Raw genomic sequence first — 15,375 nt, forward strand, 5'->3', positions numbered from 1 at the left:
CATGATCAAGATCAGTTCATAAAGCTTCGAGTCTATTTTGTCATGGTTTGTCATACTAACTCACCAGGTGTGTTGGGTGGGAAAACAGGAAGTGACGATGGCCCGTTGACTCCAGGAAGTAGCACTGGCGGAAGGCCAGAGATCCCCGGGTAGCCCGAGGGCAGGCTAAGGCCATGAAGTGCGGTGCTGTTGTCCACTGCTGTCTGTTGCTGCTGGCCAGGCAGAGTGAGTCCTTCACCGGCTTTCTTCATGCGATCCAGCTCTTGCTGGGCCATCAGCTGTCGGACAGTGGTTGGTGCTAGGTAGTCTTTTTCCCTATCCACCTGGTTTCCCAGGGTTTCTTGCACTTTGGTGATGTGCTGCCTGGAGAAGATGTGGTCTCGGATGGACATTCGTGGAGTGTACTTTATACCACACAAAGTGCACTCTGGCCTCGGTCCATCTGGGGAGTTTTGACTTATTATGAATGGCTTTCCAATGTTGATCTTGAATTTCTTTTCTTTAGCTCTGGCATTCTGGAACCACACTTGGACAACACGCTTGGGAAGTCCAATCTCATTGCCCAGCATCTCACACTCTTGCATTGTAGGAGTGCGGTAATCACTAAAACAGGCTTTGAGGACTTTGAGTTGCAGGTTACTCATCTGCGTTCTGAATCTTTTATGACCTGGCCTATCTCCAGCATTGGTGCCTTTACCAGACTTGAAGGGGTTACCTGTCCCAAATGGACTCGGAGAACTGGGATCTGTAAGGCTTGACGATTCACTTCTGTCGTTGATATCGTCCAGGTCATCATCTCGGGAGCTATAGTAGGAGTCACAGTCTTTTCCGGAGAAACTGAGGGCAGGGCTCACCATACTGAATTGGAATCGATCACTGCCACCATCAGAACCTGACACCATGCCACCCTTGTTGTCAGTCAACTTGTCCCCTCCGTTAGCTGTGAAGCTTTCAACCTCGTTGTTGTTGCCCTCGTCTCCAGTTGTAGCATCACTAATGGCAGTATTAATTGATGACGTCTCATCGAAGTCCATCTTGCTAAGATCGTACGATGACAGATCTGCTGAGTTAACATTAGGCCCATCGGTTTCATCACAGTTTTCAGCTTTTAATGATGAAGGGCTTAAGAAGTTTTTTAATTGAGCTTCAGATGGTTTGACTGGGGTTGATGACGCAGTAGGCAACTCGTAGTCATTTGGCTCAGTCTTGGTAGGCAGCTGTGAGAAGTCAAAGAAATTATACTTTGGGCTATCACCTCTGTCATTGTCTTGATTCATCATTGGACTTGGTGGCAAACTAAAGCCTGCCTGCTTTGCCTCATGCCAGTGTCGAGATCGTATGTGACTATCTAGAGCTGACTTGGCTTTGAACAGTGCCCTGCAAAAAGGGCATTTTTTGTGGGACTGGGAGGGTCCAATTGCTCGAAACTGACCCTTTCTCTCTCGAGCGCGAGTGTTTTGGAACCAAACTTGGACCACTCTCTTTTTCAAGCCCACCTCTCTCGCAATGTGATCCAACATTTTTCTCGTTGGATTGGAATCAATCAGGTATTTGTCATAAAGGACCTCAAGTTGTTCAGGTGTGATAGTAGTTCTCAGGCGCTTATCTCGGTGGTGTTCTTCACTACTGTTTCCGCCGTCTTTATCATTGACGCATTCGTCCTTATCATCCAATTTTCTCTTCATTGATGCTGACCCTGCGGCAGAGGTCAAACCAGAACCACCTTGTGAAGAGATTTGGGAGAGGCCTCCAGATAATAGCTGGCTAGCCATTAGCGGGTTGTTTGGGTCAAATATCATATAAGGCATGTCGATAGGTCTTTCGAGGAACTGCGAGTGCAGAAATTGGTTCTGGGCTGCCAAGAAATGCATGTGTTGATGTTCCTGCCAGAGCTCCACTGTAGGGAATGCAATCTTACACTGGTCACACTGGTATTGAAGCATCTGGTGTGGGAGGCTGTTTGTGAGGGAGGAAAGGGCCAGGGAGAGAGGACTAGAGGGCACTGTGGCTGCCTGTGGTTGGGAATGCGGTCTCGACATTGGGGGCTGGGCAACCTTCTGAGGGGGTGGTTGAGGTGTGCAAGCTTTAGACGGCCTTGGTTCTGGTAGTGATTTGACAACCGGTGAGGGTGCGGTCTCGGTTTTAATTGGGTCACTTTCAGAACGAGGTTCAAAATCTGGTTTAGGAGAGGCTTTTCCAATGCTAGCACGAGGAGAGGCCATCACAGGGGAGCTTGAGCCAGAGCTGGTAGCAGTTCCCTGGGAATGTCTGGGTGGCTCTAAAGATTGCTGGCTCATTCTTATTGGAAATTGATCATCTGTGTATTCTTCACATTGGTTTTCCTCATTGCCTTCCTCATCTTCGTCCTTGTAGCACAGCTTCTTCTGGTGAGTGATCAGGTCAAAGATGCGTGGGAAAACAATGTTGCACTTCTTACACTGGTACTGCATGTTGCTAGTTCTTATGTAACGTTCATTCGTCAGCTCTTTTTTCTCACTATCTTTAGAATCGGCCTGGTTCTCATAGGTCTTACGGGCTTTCTGACGTGCATTCTGGAACCACACAACAATGACTCGTGTTGGTAGATTAAGGACGGTGGAAAGTTGCTCAATTTCATCATCCTTAGGATAGGCATTGGTATCAAAGAAATCTTGAAGAACCCTCAATTGGTAATCTGTGAATCTGGTTCTGGAAGACCTCTTGTTGATAGTTGACTCAGTCCTGTAGTATTCGTGACTGTTTAGCTGAGTCTCGATCCGGATGTCATCCAAAGTAGTAATGGGAGGAATATTAAAATTGTAGGGGGAGTCTTTGCTTCGCTGCCTCTCTTTGAAGAGCGTGTTACGGAACCAGTGCTTTATGACCTTTTGAGGCAAACCAGACTTCTCTGACATCTCCTGGATTTGCTCTTCATTGGGGGAATTGTTGATGTCAAAGTTGGCACGGAGGATTTTTAACTGGTCATCAGTTATTCGAGTTCGCGGTCGCTTAAACTGGGACTGGCGGAGAAAGTTCGGATCGAGCCCCAATTGTTGCTGGCAGAGTTGCGTAAGGTCGGTGGAGAGAGAATCCATAGTGGGCAGCTGGAGGGCCAATTGATGGGGCAATCCTGGGTGCTGAACGGATTGCATCATGAGGGGTGGGAAAAGGGGCAGATCCAAAGGAACAGGAAGTTGCACTTGGGGAGGTGCAGGAGGAGCAGTGGGTGTTGGGGGAGGGTGTGGTGGCTGCAGTGGTGATGTCTGGTGAGTACTTTGGTGGGAGGTCTGATGGGAGACAGAAACTGGTGATGGTGTCGGCGTTTGCGGCTTGCTCATTGACGTTGAAGTCGATGGAGGTGTTGTCACCGGGGCACTCACAGGAGGAGGCGGGGGTGGAGGTGGTGGAGGTGGCGGTGGAGGCGGTGGCGTTTCGGGTGAAGCAGGGTTAATTGGGTAGAGTTTGTCATAGGCCTCTCTGTACTGCTGAGCAAACTTTTCAAGTTCTACATATGGGAAAAACTGACTGTGCACATGCTCTTGGTGGCTTTTGAGAATAAGCATATTGGAGAAGAGCTTTCCGCACATTCCACACTCAAGCTTATCAGTGTTCATATCCATTTGTTCATTTCCATCTTTATTTTTCTTTTGGTTCCTCTGTCTATTTTCGTTGTATTGGATGACCAGTTCGAATCCAAAATTCTCCAACAGTGCTTTGGCTGCATTACCCCTCGCTCCTGACACAATCCGAGGAGGAGGAATCAATGGTTCAGAGAATTTGGACTTTTTAATATCTTTTGCCCCATCCATTAAAGCGTCACATCCATTTTCCAACTTTGCTCTGTCTTGTTTTTCAAGGTGGTCTTCTGCCTCTTTTGACATTTGGATATCTGAAATGGATGCATTGGTGGGCTCCATTTTCGGTTTTTGGTTTAGGATTTGTTGGTTCTTCTGCTGCTGAATCTGTGACTGTGTCTGAGAGACTTGCTGCTGCTGCTGCTGCTGCTGCTGCTGTTGTTGTTGTTGTTGTTGAGCCTGTTGCAGTTGATGCTGCTGTTGCATCTGCTGCTTCAAATCTTCTAGGAAGGATCCCGTAAGACCTGGCATTCCAAAAGCTGCTGCTGAATGCAGAGCAAGTTCCGGACTTAGATTGAACTCTGCTCCTGGGATGTAGAAGGGGAATAAGAATTGCGGTTGTTGAAATTGCAGCAATGCTTCTGGGGTCATTGGGAAATGAGGAAAGAAAGCTGGGTTGAGAAATTGAGGCTGGAAGAAAGCAGCCTGCTGCTGCAGTTCATGTTGAAGTTGCATTTGCAGTTGCGCTGAGGATTGGGCCGACTGGTGGCTGCTTGACTGCGCTGACGCATGGTCGCTAGCTTGTTTCGTGTTGCTGTTGGTATTAGCGTCTTTGGGTTCCACGGTATTTTCTTTATGAGCGGACGTTGCTCCACTTGGAGCCGAGTCTGTGTTGCTGTTGTTTCCTTGTGTGCTTGGAGCAGGACTTTTTGCCGGCACTGGACCACTAGTCCCACTGCTATTACTGCTCATTTCAGATTTGGCCGTCCGAGCTTTAGTCTGATGGAGTACGGACCTCATGTGAATCTCTAGTGTTGAACTTTGGCTATATGCAACATTGCAAATATTGCATTTGAATGGTTTGTTGTCAATGTTGCTGCTTGTTTCTTGGGGAACTGGGCTCGATGCCTCTTGAAGGACTTTTTTCAACTTGTGCAGATGGGAAACGGAATTATAGTGGACTAATAAAATATTCTTCTGAGTGAAAGACTCCTTACATACTGTGCACTTGTAAGGTCTTGAAGGATCTAAAAATTTCTCCATCGTAAAGTTTGGCCCCTTCCTAAATGGTAAGGTCCGTTTTGGTTCTGCTCCCATGTCATCTATCAGAGAGCTGCTGTCACTTCCGGTAGGACTGGGCTTTTCTTCCTGATCCATTTCATCATCCTTGTCCAAGTCATGCTCAAACGCTTGAGCTTCCTCCAAAGCCCTGGCTTCACTCTCAGTGATATCGCCATTCAGAGGGAGATTTCCAATCAGCTGTTGCACTTCAACCTCCGTTAGTTCAGGATGTCCATTCTCTAAATGCTTCCTGAGGGCCAGGAATGTCCTGAAACTACGCTGGCAAAGGCTGCACATAGTGGCTGCTCTGATGGCATGGTACTGGGAATGTATCTGGAGCTTCTGCATTGTCTTGAATGCCAGACTGCAGTGATTGCAACGATACTTGTAGACATGGCGATCGGACACTGACAGTTGCTGCTGCTGCTGTTGGAGCCTCTGGAGTTCACTGAGATGATCCTGAAGCGTATCAGGGGACTTGCTGTCATGCCCTAACCCGCTTGTTCTTCTCCAGTCTGGAGCCTCTGAGGCCTCCTTTGGGGGCTTCATTTCCTCACCTTGGAGGTCTGATTCATTCTTATCTTGACTTGCCGATTCATCTTTTGAAGAGTTTCCTTCAAGAAGACAACACAATTTAAAGGTGTCAATTCAGAATTGAAGACCTATGCACAGATGATGTGATTAAAAATGTTGGTCAGTATCTGAACCGAGTGTTGTTTACCTTGTGATTTTCCACATTGATCGAGAGACGCTGATGAATCGATGGAAGTCAATCCCTTGTCTTGTCCAATTTGTGGATGAATAGAACTATTTGAGCCTGTTGTATCAGGTCCAACAACCTATCAAGAGCAAATAGTTTCTCTTTCATTACGACAGCTTCAAAATGGACAGCGTCAAAAGTTAAATGACAAGGAAGGGTCAGCTCCAATTTCTGACAGTGAGGACAATAGTTTCAAAGACAAATGTGCCGTAAAGCTTTTGTAATTGCCAATGAGGACAGCGGGGTCACTTTGTTTTTGTGATGAAATGATGGCATGCAATTACAGGCAATTACATGGACACGTGCACACGGGCTTTACTTACCGTCATAATGAGCTTTTCAACACAGTCAGGTGCCACACTGTGAAGGTGGGTGAGATGCAGCTGCAGGTGAATCTTGTTGCTGAGGACATCCTGACATAGTGGGCAGCGGATCACCGGCTGCATGGAATGCTGGGACATAACGTGAAGCTGCATACGGTTGGCATCTTTACTGCTGAAGTTGCAATAGGGACACTGCTGAACCTAGAAGAAAAAATGTAGGTGGTTTTAATTACTATATTCGCATGTAATACAGCCAGATGAACCGATTTATAATATGGCTGGAGATCTTTTGGACTGCAATGGGTTAAAATGATCAGCATCTGGGAAATGGAATCTCCATACGTGAAGATCTCTATTACCACGTTTTAAAGTTGTGTACTGTCCCAAGCTACGTCACCAGGCACTCATTACTGAGAGTATGCGGAACATAGCTGCCACTCTACCACCTGTCTTAATAGAATCCATTTCTGAAATGACAAAGTCTTCCACCCTTATAGGACCCAGACGAGCTAATACTCCATAATCTAATTTAAAAACACATTTTTTAAAGAGATGCAAACTGGGGCGCCACAAGATGAGTATAGGTATTCTATTTCAGAAGATGATGACTTTCCTGATATTAAAAAAGCTCCACCAATGGAGGTGTTTAACCCTTTCCCAAAAAAATGAAGCTTACTATCTTTCTATTTTCTCTACTGTTTATTCTGTTCAGGGTCAAGGCAGGAGTTGGAGTGTATCCCAACTGACTGGGTGAAAGGCAGACAATACTCTGAATTGATTGGCAGTCAATAACAAGGGTTGTGAATGGAGTGGGAATTGATCTCACTTCAACTGCGTGAAAGTCAGCTACTACACAACCAACCGCATTGAAACCAGAGGGAGCAATGACTAGTTTGCCTCAATCACTTCACAGGTAGAAATATTGGATGTATAGTCATCTTCATTAAATAGTATGTTTTAATACAGTCGGCTATCCTGAAAGAAAAAAAAAACTAAGTCAGACATCAATATGGTTTAGCAGACACAAATAAGCCTGCAGTTGTGTTGCCTTTGAAAACAGTAACAAATCTCTCAGTGCACCTCAAACATTTTGAGGATGAGTTACATCAAACCTTCACACCGCCTGGGGATTTTTCCAACATAGTTCAACTTGTGTCACACAACTGAAAGATTCTGCAAAGCGGTACCTGTTCAGCGGTAGAGCTCCTCGCTTCAACAGATTTGGGTCTTTTGGGTGGACTTTCAATTTGTTGATCGGGCTGGAGTGAATGTTTCACCGCAGTGTTCTGTCCACTTGATTCTTTGGATGTGGCATTCACTCCTTAAATGGGGAAGAGAAAAAAATGTATTTTAAATAAAGCATGAGTCATGAAACAAACCTGGAACTGTTCAAAATGATAACAAACATGATTCGAAAATATTTTGTCCATTTGGTTTTCATTTTACAGAAAGCAATGATACTCAATCTATGATGTCTTCATGTACTGTGGATACAAAGACATTTCAAGGAGACGTATAGGTGATCATTTAAAAGCTTTGACACCGACACAACTTAAGCTTACAGGCACGGGCTGCATAACTCATGCACACCCCTAACGCACACACTTCCTGCCTTGAGGCCATGTGAAATGGAGAAAACTCAGGCAGGCTCATTATCACAGCACGACATACATTAAATGTTATGGTAATATTATACACTTCATTAGATCATATACATTTCCTCAGCTGCTTCAACTGTGCCTCTGTCTGCACAAGATGCAACATTTTGGGAGGGGGGGGGGGGGCGGCGTTGGTCACGGCTGGTGGTACAGTAGTACGTGTGTCAGTTTGTACGTGCATGTGTAAGTGTGTATGACGTTAACAAACAGCGCCCTGTATGGGGAGATCAGCCTCTGGTTGTATTTAGTGATAAATCTTTCATTAGCTTCATCCTCGCATACAAGGCACTGCAGCTCAACACAGCTGGTGCAAAACAAAGACCCGGCAACAGACCCCCCCCCCCCAAAGTCATCCTCCACAAACCCCTCCCACGCCTGGTCACTCAAGGCAATATGCGAGCCTCACTCTTGCGAATCAACGCTTCACGCTAGATGCACAAAGGGAAAAAACAGGGGGGGAATCAAAGCGCTGATACGTGGAGAGGGGATAGAAGAAGGAAAAAATACATTTCATATTATTCCATGCTCATGTTTTTATTGGGTGCATATCAATTCCTCTGGCCCGTTCATGCATTTTAATTCTGTTGCATTAAGTAGGCGTTCCACTTATTTTATTTGTAATCCCCTATATCTGGAGCCTGAAATATTGGCCTGTCAAGGGAAGTGACAAGAGAGAAGGGGGGGAAGGAAGAAAAAAAAAGGGGGGGGGCACGCACACAAGGGCACAATGTGAATTTCCAAGAACATCCGAAAATTGGACCGCAGCTCAGAATAGCAAGGTAATCTTGTCTTACGCCGCTTGCCACGGCCCCTGCAGGGCTTACATGCGTGTTGCTGTGCATGTATGCGTGTACATCGTCTTCCATGACAGGCCTCCTGCGCCACTTTATTGCAGCCATCATATAGGCTGACCTTTCGGCTCTCTGGCGCCCAACCTCTCCAATTCATTATGAGCGATTCTAATTTCAACTTTCAATTTTTGCCTCCGTCTTTCACTCAATTTGCAACTAAATTGCATTCTTGCGAGTGGAGATGAGGCGATTGTCAGACAAGAGCCCGCAAACACATTTACATGGCGGATGGGAGCGAGGCCACACATCACCATTGATTACTGTCATAGTGAACGCAAATGTTGGTGTAATGGCCGCACGCTTGGTTGTGTGTCTGTTTTTGATGTCGATTTGTCTCGGTACTTTCATCAAGAAAAAGAGTTGGCCTAACCTTGAATGCCGAGAGAGCCGATCTCTCTCTGGCCACTTAGGAGATTTAAATGGCGAGCCCTGCCGGTGCATAATGAAGCCGTTTGGAGAAATGCCTTCTAAAATCGAGTGTCCTTCAAACATACCTGAAGCCCAATTGTGCACAATGGGCTAAAAGCACAATTCAAATCGCAGCTATGATTTTATGAGAGAAAATCAAATATCCATTTGCCGCTTTTTGCTCTCAAAGTCTGCATGGCAAGAATCATTAAAAAATAATAATGGGGGTGAGCGGGATCCAGAAGATGGCAACCACCCCCCTCGTTTTCCTTTGTCTGCATCCTAACACTTAATGACTGCACTTTTCCCCTCCTCCCTCTTCTTTGCCGTCCACCATCCCTCCATCCTCATGTGGACTCCACCAGCTGCAGGCCAGTGAAGCGGAGGGGCCGAATAAACCTGACACCCCGTAACCACTGCGAGCCACCCCTCCCACACGCCACCAATGACAAATGTCTGCATGCAGCAGGACCTGGCTTGATTAGATGAATCAAAAGGAGATTTATGACACTCGCCCCCCTTTTGCATTTCAGGGGGGGAGAGCGCAGCACACTCGCCACCCATCTTTATTTGCAACTGTCAGTGGTGTTTAGGGTGTCACGGATGCGCACTTACAAAGCAAGTACGGTCGCAGATGGAGTGAAGTAAAGAGCAGTGGAGGGAGGGAGGGAGAGTTGAAAACAAGAAGCATGTGAGCTCATCTTTTAAATAAAACTGCATGTAGGCTTAAAGAAAGTATTATATACCTTCTTTTTCTTAAATTTTTGCAAAAATCGACTGCCAAATTTTGACAATTATCAACAATAATACTGATACTGTAGTTTATCAAAAACGGCTCTCTGACGGCAGCATCAACATTGAGCCTCACTTTCTATCAAGAATATAATGTGATTGTTTGCGACCAAAAACTTTTTCATTTCGCACAAACTTAACCTACTTTGACCTTGAGCGAGCGACTGAGCAATTAGAGCTCATTCCCGACAATGTCATGAAAAGACGAAAGGCTCCACAACTTAAACGGAAGCAGGCTGGGTGGCGGCAGCTTGGATTTAGTATTCAATTTAGCACTGCTGAGTCCTGGCAGACTGGCTAAGGTTATGAAGCAGTAAATCTACAAGGGGGAGCTGGCCAAAATGGGCCATGGAGGGTCGGTTGACATGATTTACTTGTCTCTTGCTCTGAGGTTACGCATTAGGCTGACCCCCGGTCACTTGATAACATTACAACAACACACAGTGAACCCCAAACTCCCACCAAAGTACTCAGCGGGTTGTAGAAGGAGAGAGGAAAGAATGTTAAAAAGCAACTGTCTTGCCATTTACGGGAGTTTTTTTGAATGACTTGCTTTCTTTTCTGTTGCATCTGATAAGAGCGATGAATATGAACAAGGCCTTGTCACATTTGACAAATCGGTTATGACGCACAACAAGCTGCGGTTAAGAAAAAACAACAACACACATGCATGGAAGAATAGCTGCAGGCCTATAATTAAACATGCTAATATCGTTGAGATATTTTAATTTCATTTCAGAGAGACTGAAAACAAGTGGAGCCCTCATCTTAAATTTGCGAGATGGATGCAAATAAGAAAACATGGAATACATGAAAATCCAATCTGGTTTGTGTGCAAAATCCTTTTTGTTATCTACACAATCCAAACTTGTATGCTTGTAATAAATTTGACTGCGGGAGCAATGAGTAATAGTTTTGCTAATTTGAAGCAGGTAGATAATTGCAAATTTCCTTGGACCGCAGGACAGGCTCATTTCCATGCTGGGGCCTTTTGTTTAGTTGGTTATTTATAAGAAGTAGGCCCTTGAGCCATGGTGACATGCGCCGTCTACTCACACAGCACAAAGCTATCTGGAAGTAATCCACATCAGGGACATTTGCATGGAGAATGTAACATGGATTATAATTAATCTAAAGTGACATGGGATTTAAAAAGACAATGTAAATGAAGCTGGGGAAAAGCCCACTCTGCCTTTCCTGGCCCCCCCTTTTTTTTTTGCCATCTCCCTCTTCCCCTCTGCATCTACTATATGCCCCCTCTTTGTTTAAAGCGTCTCGGAGATGAAGTGTGCAAGCAGCAGACTGCTCACTTGGCCACACTGTAATCCCTCCCCTCCGTTGGGAATCACACATACACACATCTGAAGCCAGTCACACACTGGAAGCTGAGGAAGGGCTCGCTAAATTCTACGACTTCAAGTTGGGGAAAGGAAGGGGGGAAAATGCGAGAAATAGAGAGAGAGAGAGAGAGAGAGAGAGGTGAGAAATAGAGAAAGTGATAGGGGAGATAGATGGTGATATAGAGATAGAGAGATAGAGATAAAGAGAGTGGTAGTGAGAGAAAGAGAGCTGGAGAGAAAGATGGAGATATAGAGAAATAGAAAGATAGAGAGAAATGGAGAGAGGGAGAGAGAGAGAAATAGAGCGAGTGATGGGGGAGATAGAGAGATAGCTGGAGAGATAGATGGCGATATAGAGAGAAGGAGGGATAGAGAGAGAGAGAAACAGAGAGAGGGAGGGATGGGTAGATGGATAGATGGATAGACAGACAGACATACACTTTGTTCTTTTTTTTTTGCACGTGCGCAGTGGTGTTAAATGACATTAGCAGTAATATACGACGGCGAACGCATGGACAGTGGTTTCCCCCCCGCCAGTGGCTCAGATAGGACTGTCAGAGAGATAGAGCTGAAAGATAGATGACGAGCCAAACTAATAGGCCCCAGCCTCACTCGGCTCGCCTTCTGCCTCATTGAGCCTCACATTATGGAGCAAGGTATGGCATGCTAGGATGCAGGGGAGGAGTGGGGGTTACTTTCAGATAAATGGAGGCTAGGACTTGGAAGGTGTCTGCACGGTTATTGTGGGAGAGGAAGACATTAGGGAAGGAGAGAGAGAATTCCATCCGATGAAATGGAGGCGCGGGGTGCCATGTGATATTCCTCCCCAGCAGTGGATTTCCATCTCATACATAAACGACCGCATGAATTCTTATTTGGGTAAATCACATCTAACAAAGGCAGGGCTACCCTGACCACCCAACCCCACCAGCCAGAATGTGCATATGGTTGCTCCGAGTCATTCTTAGAAATGAAAGGATGGATTGAGCAAGAGAAATAAAATGAAGGGTTGGTGGCATGAAAAAAAAATTGTTGCCAAAATGCAATATGAGAAAAACATACACAGCAGCCACCTCACCCAGCCCCCCATCTAATCCCGAGCTTATGAAAAATTAATATGTCATCGGAGAGGGCACAAGAACGGGAAAAGATTAATGCAAGGCGCTTATAAATTACAAGCACGCAAACTGATTTGATTAAAAAATAATCTGGGGCCTGGACATTGCCTTGTAATAACCACAACTTGTCCTTCTCCTTTTTTCTCTGTTTTCCTCTCTCTCTCTCTTCTCTCTCTGTCTCACTCTCGCTTTCTGACAGATGGAAACAATTAAAGCGGGTCACATGGAGGCTAGTCGGCGGCGTTCACATGTTACGCACGCGTTTAAAACTTACTCCTGAGTGAACGCGAGGGAAAGATCACTTGAGAAAGATGGGATGCTTTAAACTAGGAGATGCATGTGAATGCACGCCCGTGTGTGTGTGTACTCACGCTCAGTTCTTCTGCTGTCAGTCAAGTCTCGGTCAGTGAGGTTGGATGCGGGCCTGGAAGAAGAGCCAGGAGGTCTCTCACCATCCTCTGCGTTCTCCTCTGAAAATGCAACAAATGCTAAATTACCCATGATGCTCTGAACATAGAAGAAGCGGCGCTCAAACTGACAGGAAGCTGACACATTGAATGATGCGTTTACATGCGTTCCAAACAATTATCGTCTCAAGCAACATAAGTCAAGTTGACTCACTGTACAGTCTGTATCAATAGGAAAAAATACTTTAACATGTGCGTTGTTAAATATAGCCCTGGCCTGCCGCTTCTAGAGGGGGAAACATAAAACATCCAATGCCTGACGGAAGGGGTGGGACATTTCAAATATGATGTGAAATTATGTAGCACGTGTGAACTGCATATGGAATTCTTGTCACCGGACTTTATCCTTCTTCACATTTGAAAAAATATATATATATAATAATATAAATAAATAGAAATATATATGCATGCTTACTACTATTAGCAGATTAGCCTAGCCATCTCTGAGAGTTCAGCCCCTTGTTTGATAATTCTGTGTATCTGCAGTGTTCTGCCAGTGGATTAAAGCCAGTGTGTGTGTGTGTGTGTGCATGTGTATACGTGCATTTGTGTGCAAGTGTGTATATGTGTCGCCAGCACAAGCTAACACTAATCCTAGCCGAGCTCCAGCGCTCCCTTTCATCCAGCCATCATTTGTCTCCGGCTGGGCTGATGTCACTTTGTAATGAATTTTGAGCAGTCTGAGAGAGGCCAGATAACCAGGCATGCGGGCACGCTCGCTCACGCACACACACATGCGCACAAACACACGCGCACATCCGCACACACACACATGCGCGTGTGCATCTCCACATCCAAAGCCCTCCTCCATTTCAGAGCTAGCAAATGAATAAAAATCCCAAAGTGAAACACTTGCAGCCAGGCGTCAAATCACACAAACTGAAACACACACATACACGAAACCAAATTCACATAAAAAAAAAAAAAAAAAGCATTAAAACTGTCGTGTCTTCTTAATGTGTGTGTGAGGGGTGGAGGGAATGTATGGTAAAGGGTTCCTTTCACTGTAAACCGCCTTACTCTGCCACAAAATGAGAAAATCAAAATAGTGCGTGTGTGTGTGTTGAGTGACAAAAAAGGAATTGGAAAAGCGGTTTTCATTTAAAAGCTGTGAATGTCCTGAACAAAAATGTCCAACTTTAAAATCAAATAGTCTTTTTTCCATATTTGTATGAAATTCAACATTAACAGTGCAACAAAAAGGTGCACTGGGGTCAGCTTGTAATATGCATACAATCATTTTGGCGATTGTACGACAAGCCCGGAAACATGATATCATCAACCCTTTCGAATACAAGACATGCGAAAACAGACAATTGCACACAAATCGAGAATTGTGAATCATTTCTAACTGCTGCTGCATCCATCTTTGTAAAAAATCCTCTAGGGGGCACTCTACCTGTAAACGCAAGAGAACGAGAGACACTGCAAAGAGAAGAAAGAGGAAGGAACGGGATGATATGAGAAGAAAGGAGAAGGCCATCATCTGGGCTTCATCAATGTTTTTTTTTCTTGCTCTTTTACCCCCACCTCCCTTTGCATTGGTTAGATCAGTGGCAAGTGTGTGTGTGTGCAAACGGGAATGCGTTTCCACGCTGAGGACATTCCCAGACAAGCTCTCTCAATACATCAGCACAGTGTCTGCCCTCTGACTGACCCTGACAGTTACACACCACATGATGGTGTCGATGCTATGTGTGTGTGTGTGTGTGTGTGAGTGTGTGTGTGTGTACCCCATTGATCAAGTGAGTGAGACAGTGACCGCATGTGTTTGCATGTGTGCTGTCATAAGCAAGTGTGTGTGTGTGTGAGTTTGAAAGATCACTGACGATCAACTTAATCGCAACCAGAGCAAAACTTTCACGGCCACCTTCCATCGCCTCGTGCACATGCACGGACACACACACACCCACAATTATACACAAAGACGTATACAAACACACACGCACACACACACACAGTGGGTCAGGCAGTGGGTGTGATTTTGGATTTTGGCAGCCCGACGAGATCCTCCTTTGATGTGGCTCGGCCGGAACATTCAAGCCGGCCGGTGAGCTGGATTCTAACCACACAGCCCGGGTCCGATTACCCCGGGCGACCAACGACAGCCTATATTTAACTGTTAGAAGAGGAAGAAGAATTAAGTGATTCTTGATCAGCAACACACCCAAGCCGACGTGGTTTTACATTTAGCTATTAATTGGAACCACTGGCCGTGGCCATGAATAAATAAGAAATCCTCAAGGGCAACCTTGGACATCTTTAAAAACAAAAATGTTCTGCCTTTTGTCCCCACACAAATTGTAGGACTGTTTAAATGTATATCTAAAATCCTTTTAATGTGTGCAGCCATGGCAATTGCTTTTCCAGACGTCTGATTGGCAAAATTGTGCTTCATAGGCAGAAAATGTCATCACATTTATTTTGTTACTACAAGGTAAACGTTTTTTTTTTCTATTACCTGCACATGTATGACCTAAATAATTCACAAAAGAAACATTTAGTTAACTTCATTTTTAAGTATTATTTTAAGATTGCTAGTCCACTTCCATGACAAGTAAAAATGATACACGAGGACGCAGAGCAAGAAAGAGATGTTTGGAAAGAAAATAGAAGAATAGACATATGGGTGATGAATGCAATGGAGGTTGTATAGTCTGTGTGTATATGTGTATGTGTGTGCGTATCTGTGTCTCCGTTGGCTGTATAATGACCTGCTCTGAGACCACTCGCTCCCCCTTCTGTCTCCCCCTAAGGGCCCATAACCACCATGCCGGGTCATTATGTGCCCGGTGGAGGACTCGGTTGCACAGCACAACAACC

General features: G+C 45.2%; 1 protein-coding gene across 3 annotated transcripts in view; it reads right to left on the bottom strand.

The window, feature by feature from the left end:
• Positions 1 to 15,375, bottom strand: part of zfhx4 (zinc finger homeobox 4) — a 70,000-nt gene that overhangs the window by 4,859 nt on the left and 49,766 nt on the right. For all 3 annotated transcript variants that reach the window (XM_037280029.1, XM_037280028.1, XM_037280027.1), the window contains exons 7-11: positions 12,457 to 12,555; positions 7,106 to 7,239; positions 5,919 to 6,119; positions 5,557 to 5,674; positions 65 to 5,449 (exon numbers count right to left, since the gene is read on the bottom strand). In XM_037280029.1, coding sequence (XP_037135924.1) covers positions 65 to 5,449; positions 5,557 to 5,674; positions 5,919 to 6,119; positions 7,106 to 7,239; positions 12,457 to 12,555 — 5,937 coding nt within the window. The remainder of the gene's footprint in view (positions 1 to 64; positions 5,450 to 5,556; positions 5,675 to 5,918; positions 6,120 to 7,105; positions 7,240 to 12,456; positions 12,556 to 15,375) is intronic.

This window comes from Syngnathus acus, chromosome 20, assembly GCF_901709675.1.
Source record: "Syngnathus acus chromosome 20, fSynAcu1.2, whole genome shotgun sequence".
Lineage (NCBI taxonomy): Eukaryota > Metazoa > Chordata > Actinopteri > Syngnathiformes > Syngnathidae > Syngnathus > Syngnathus acus.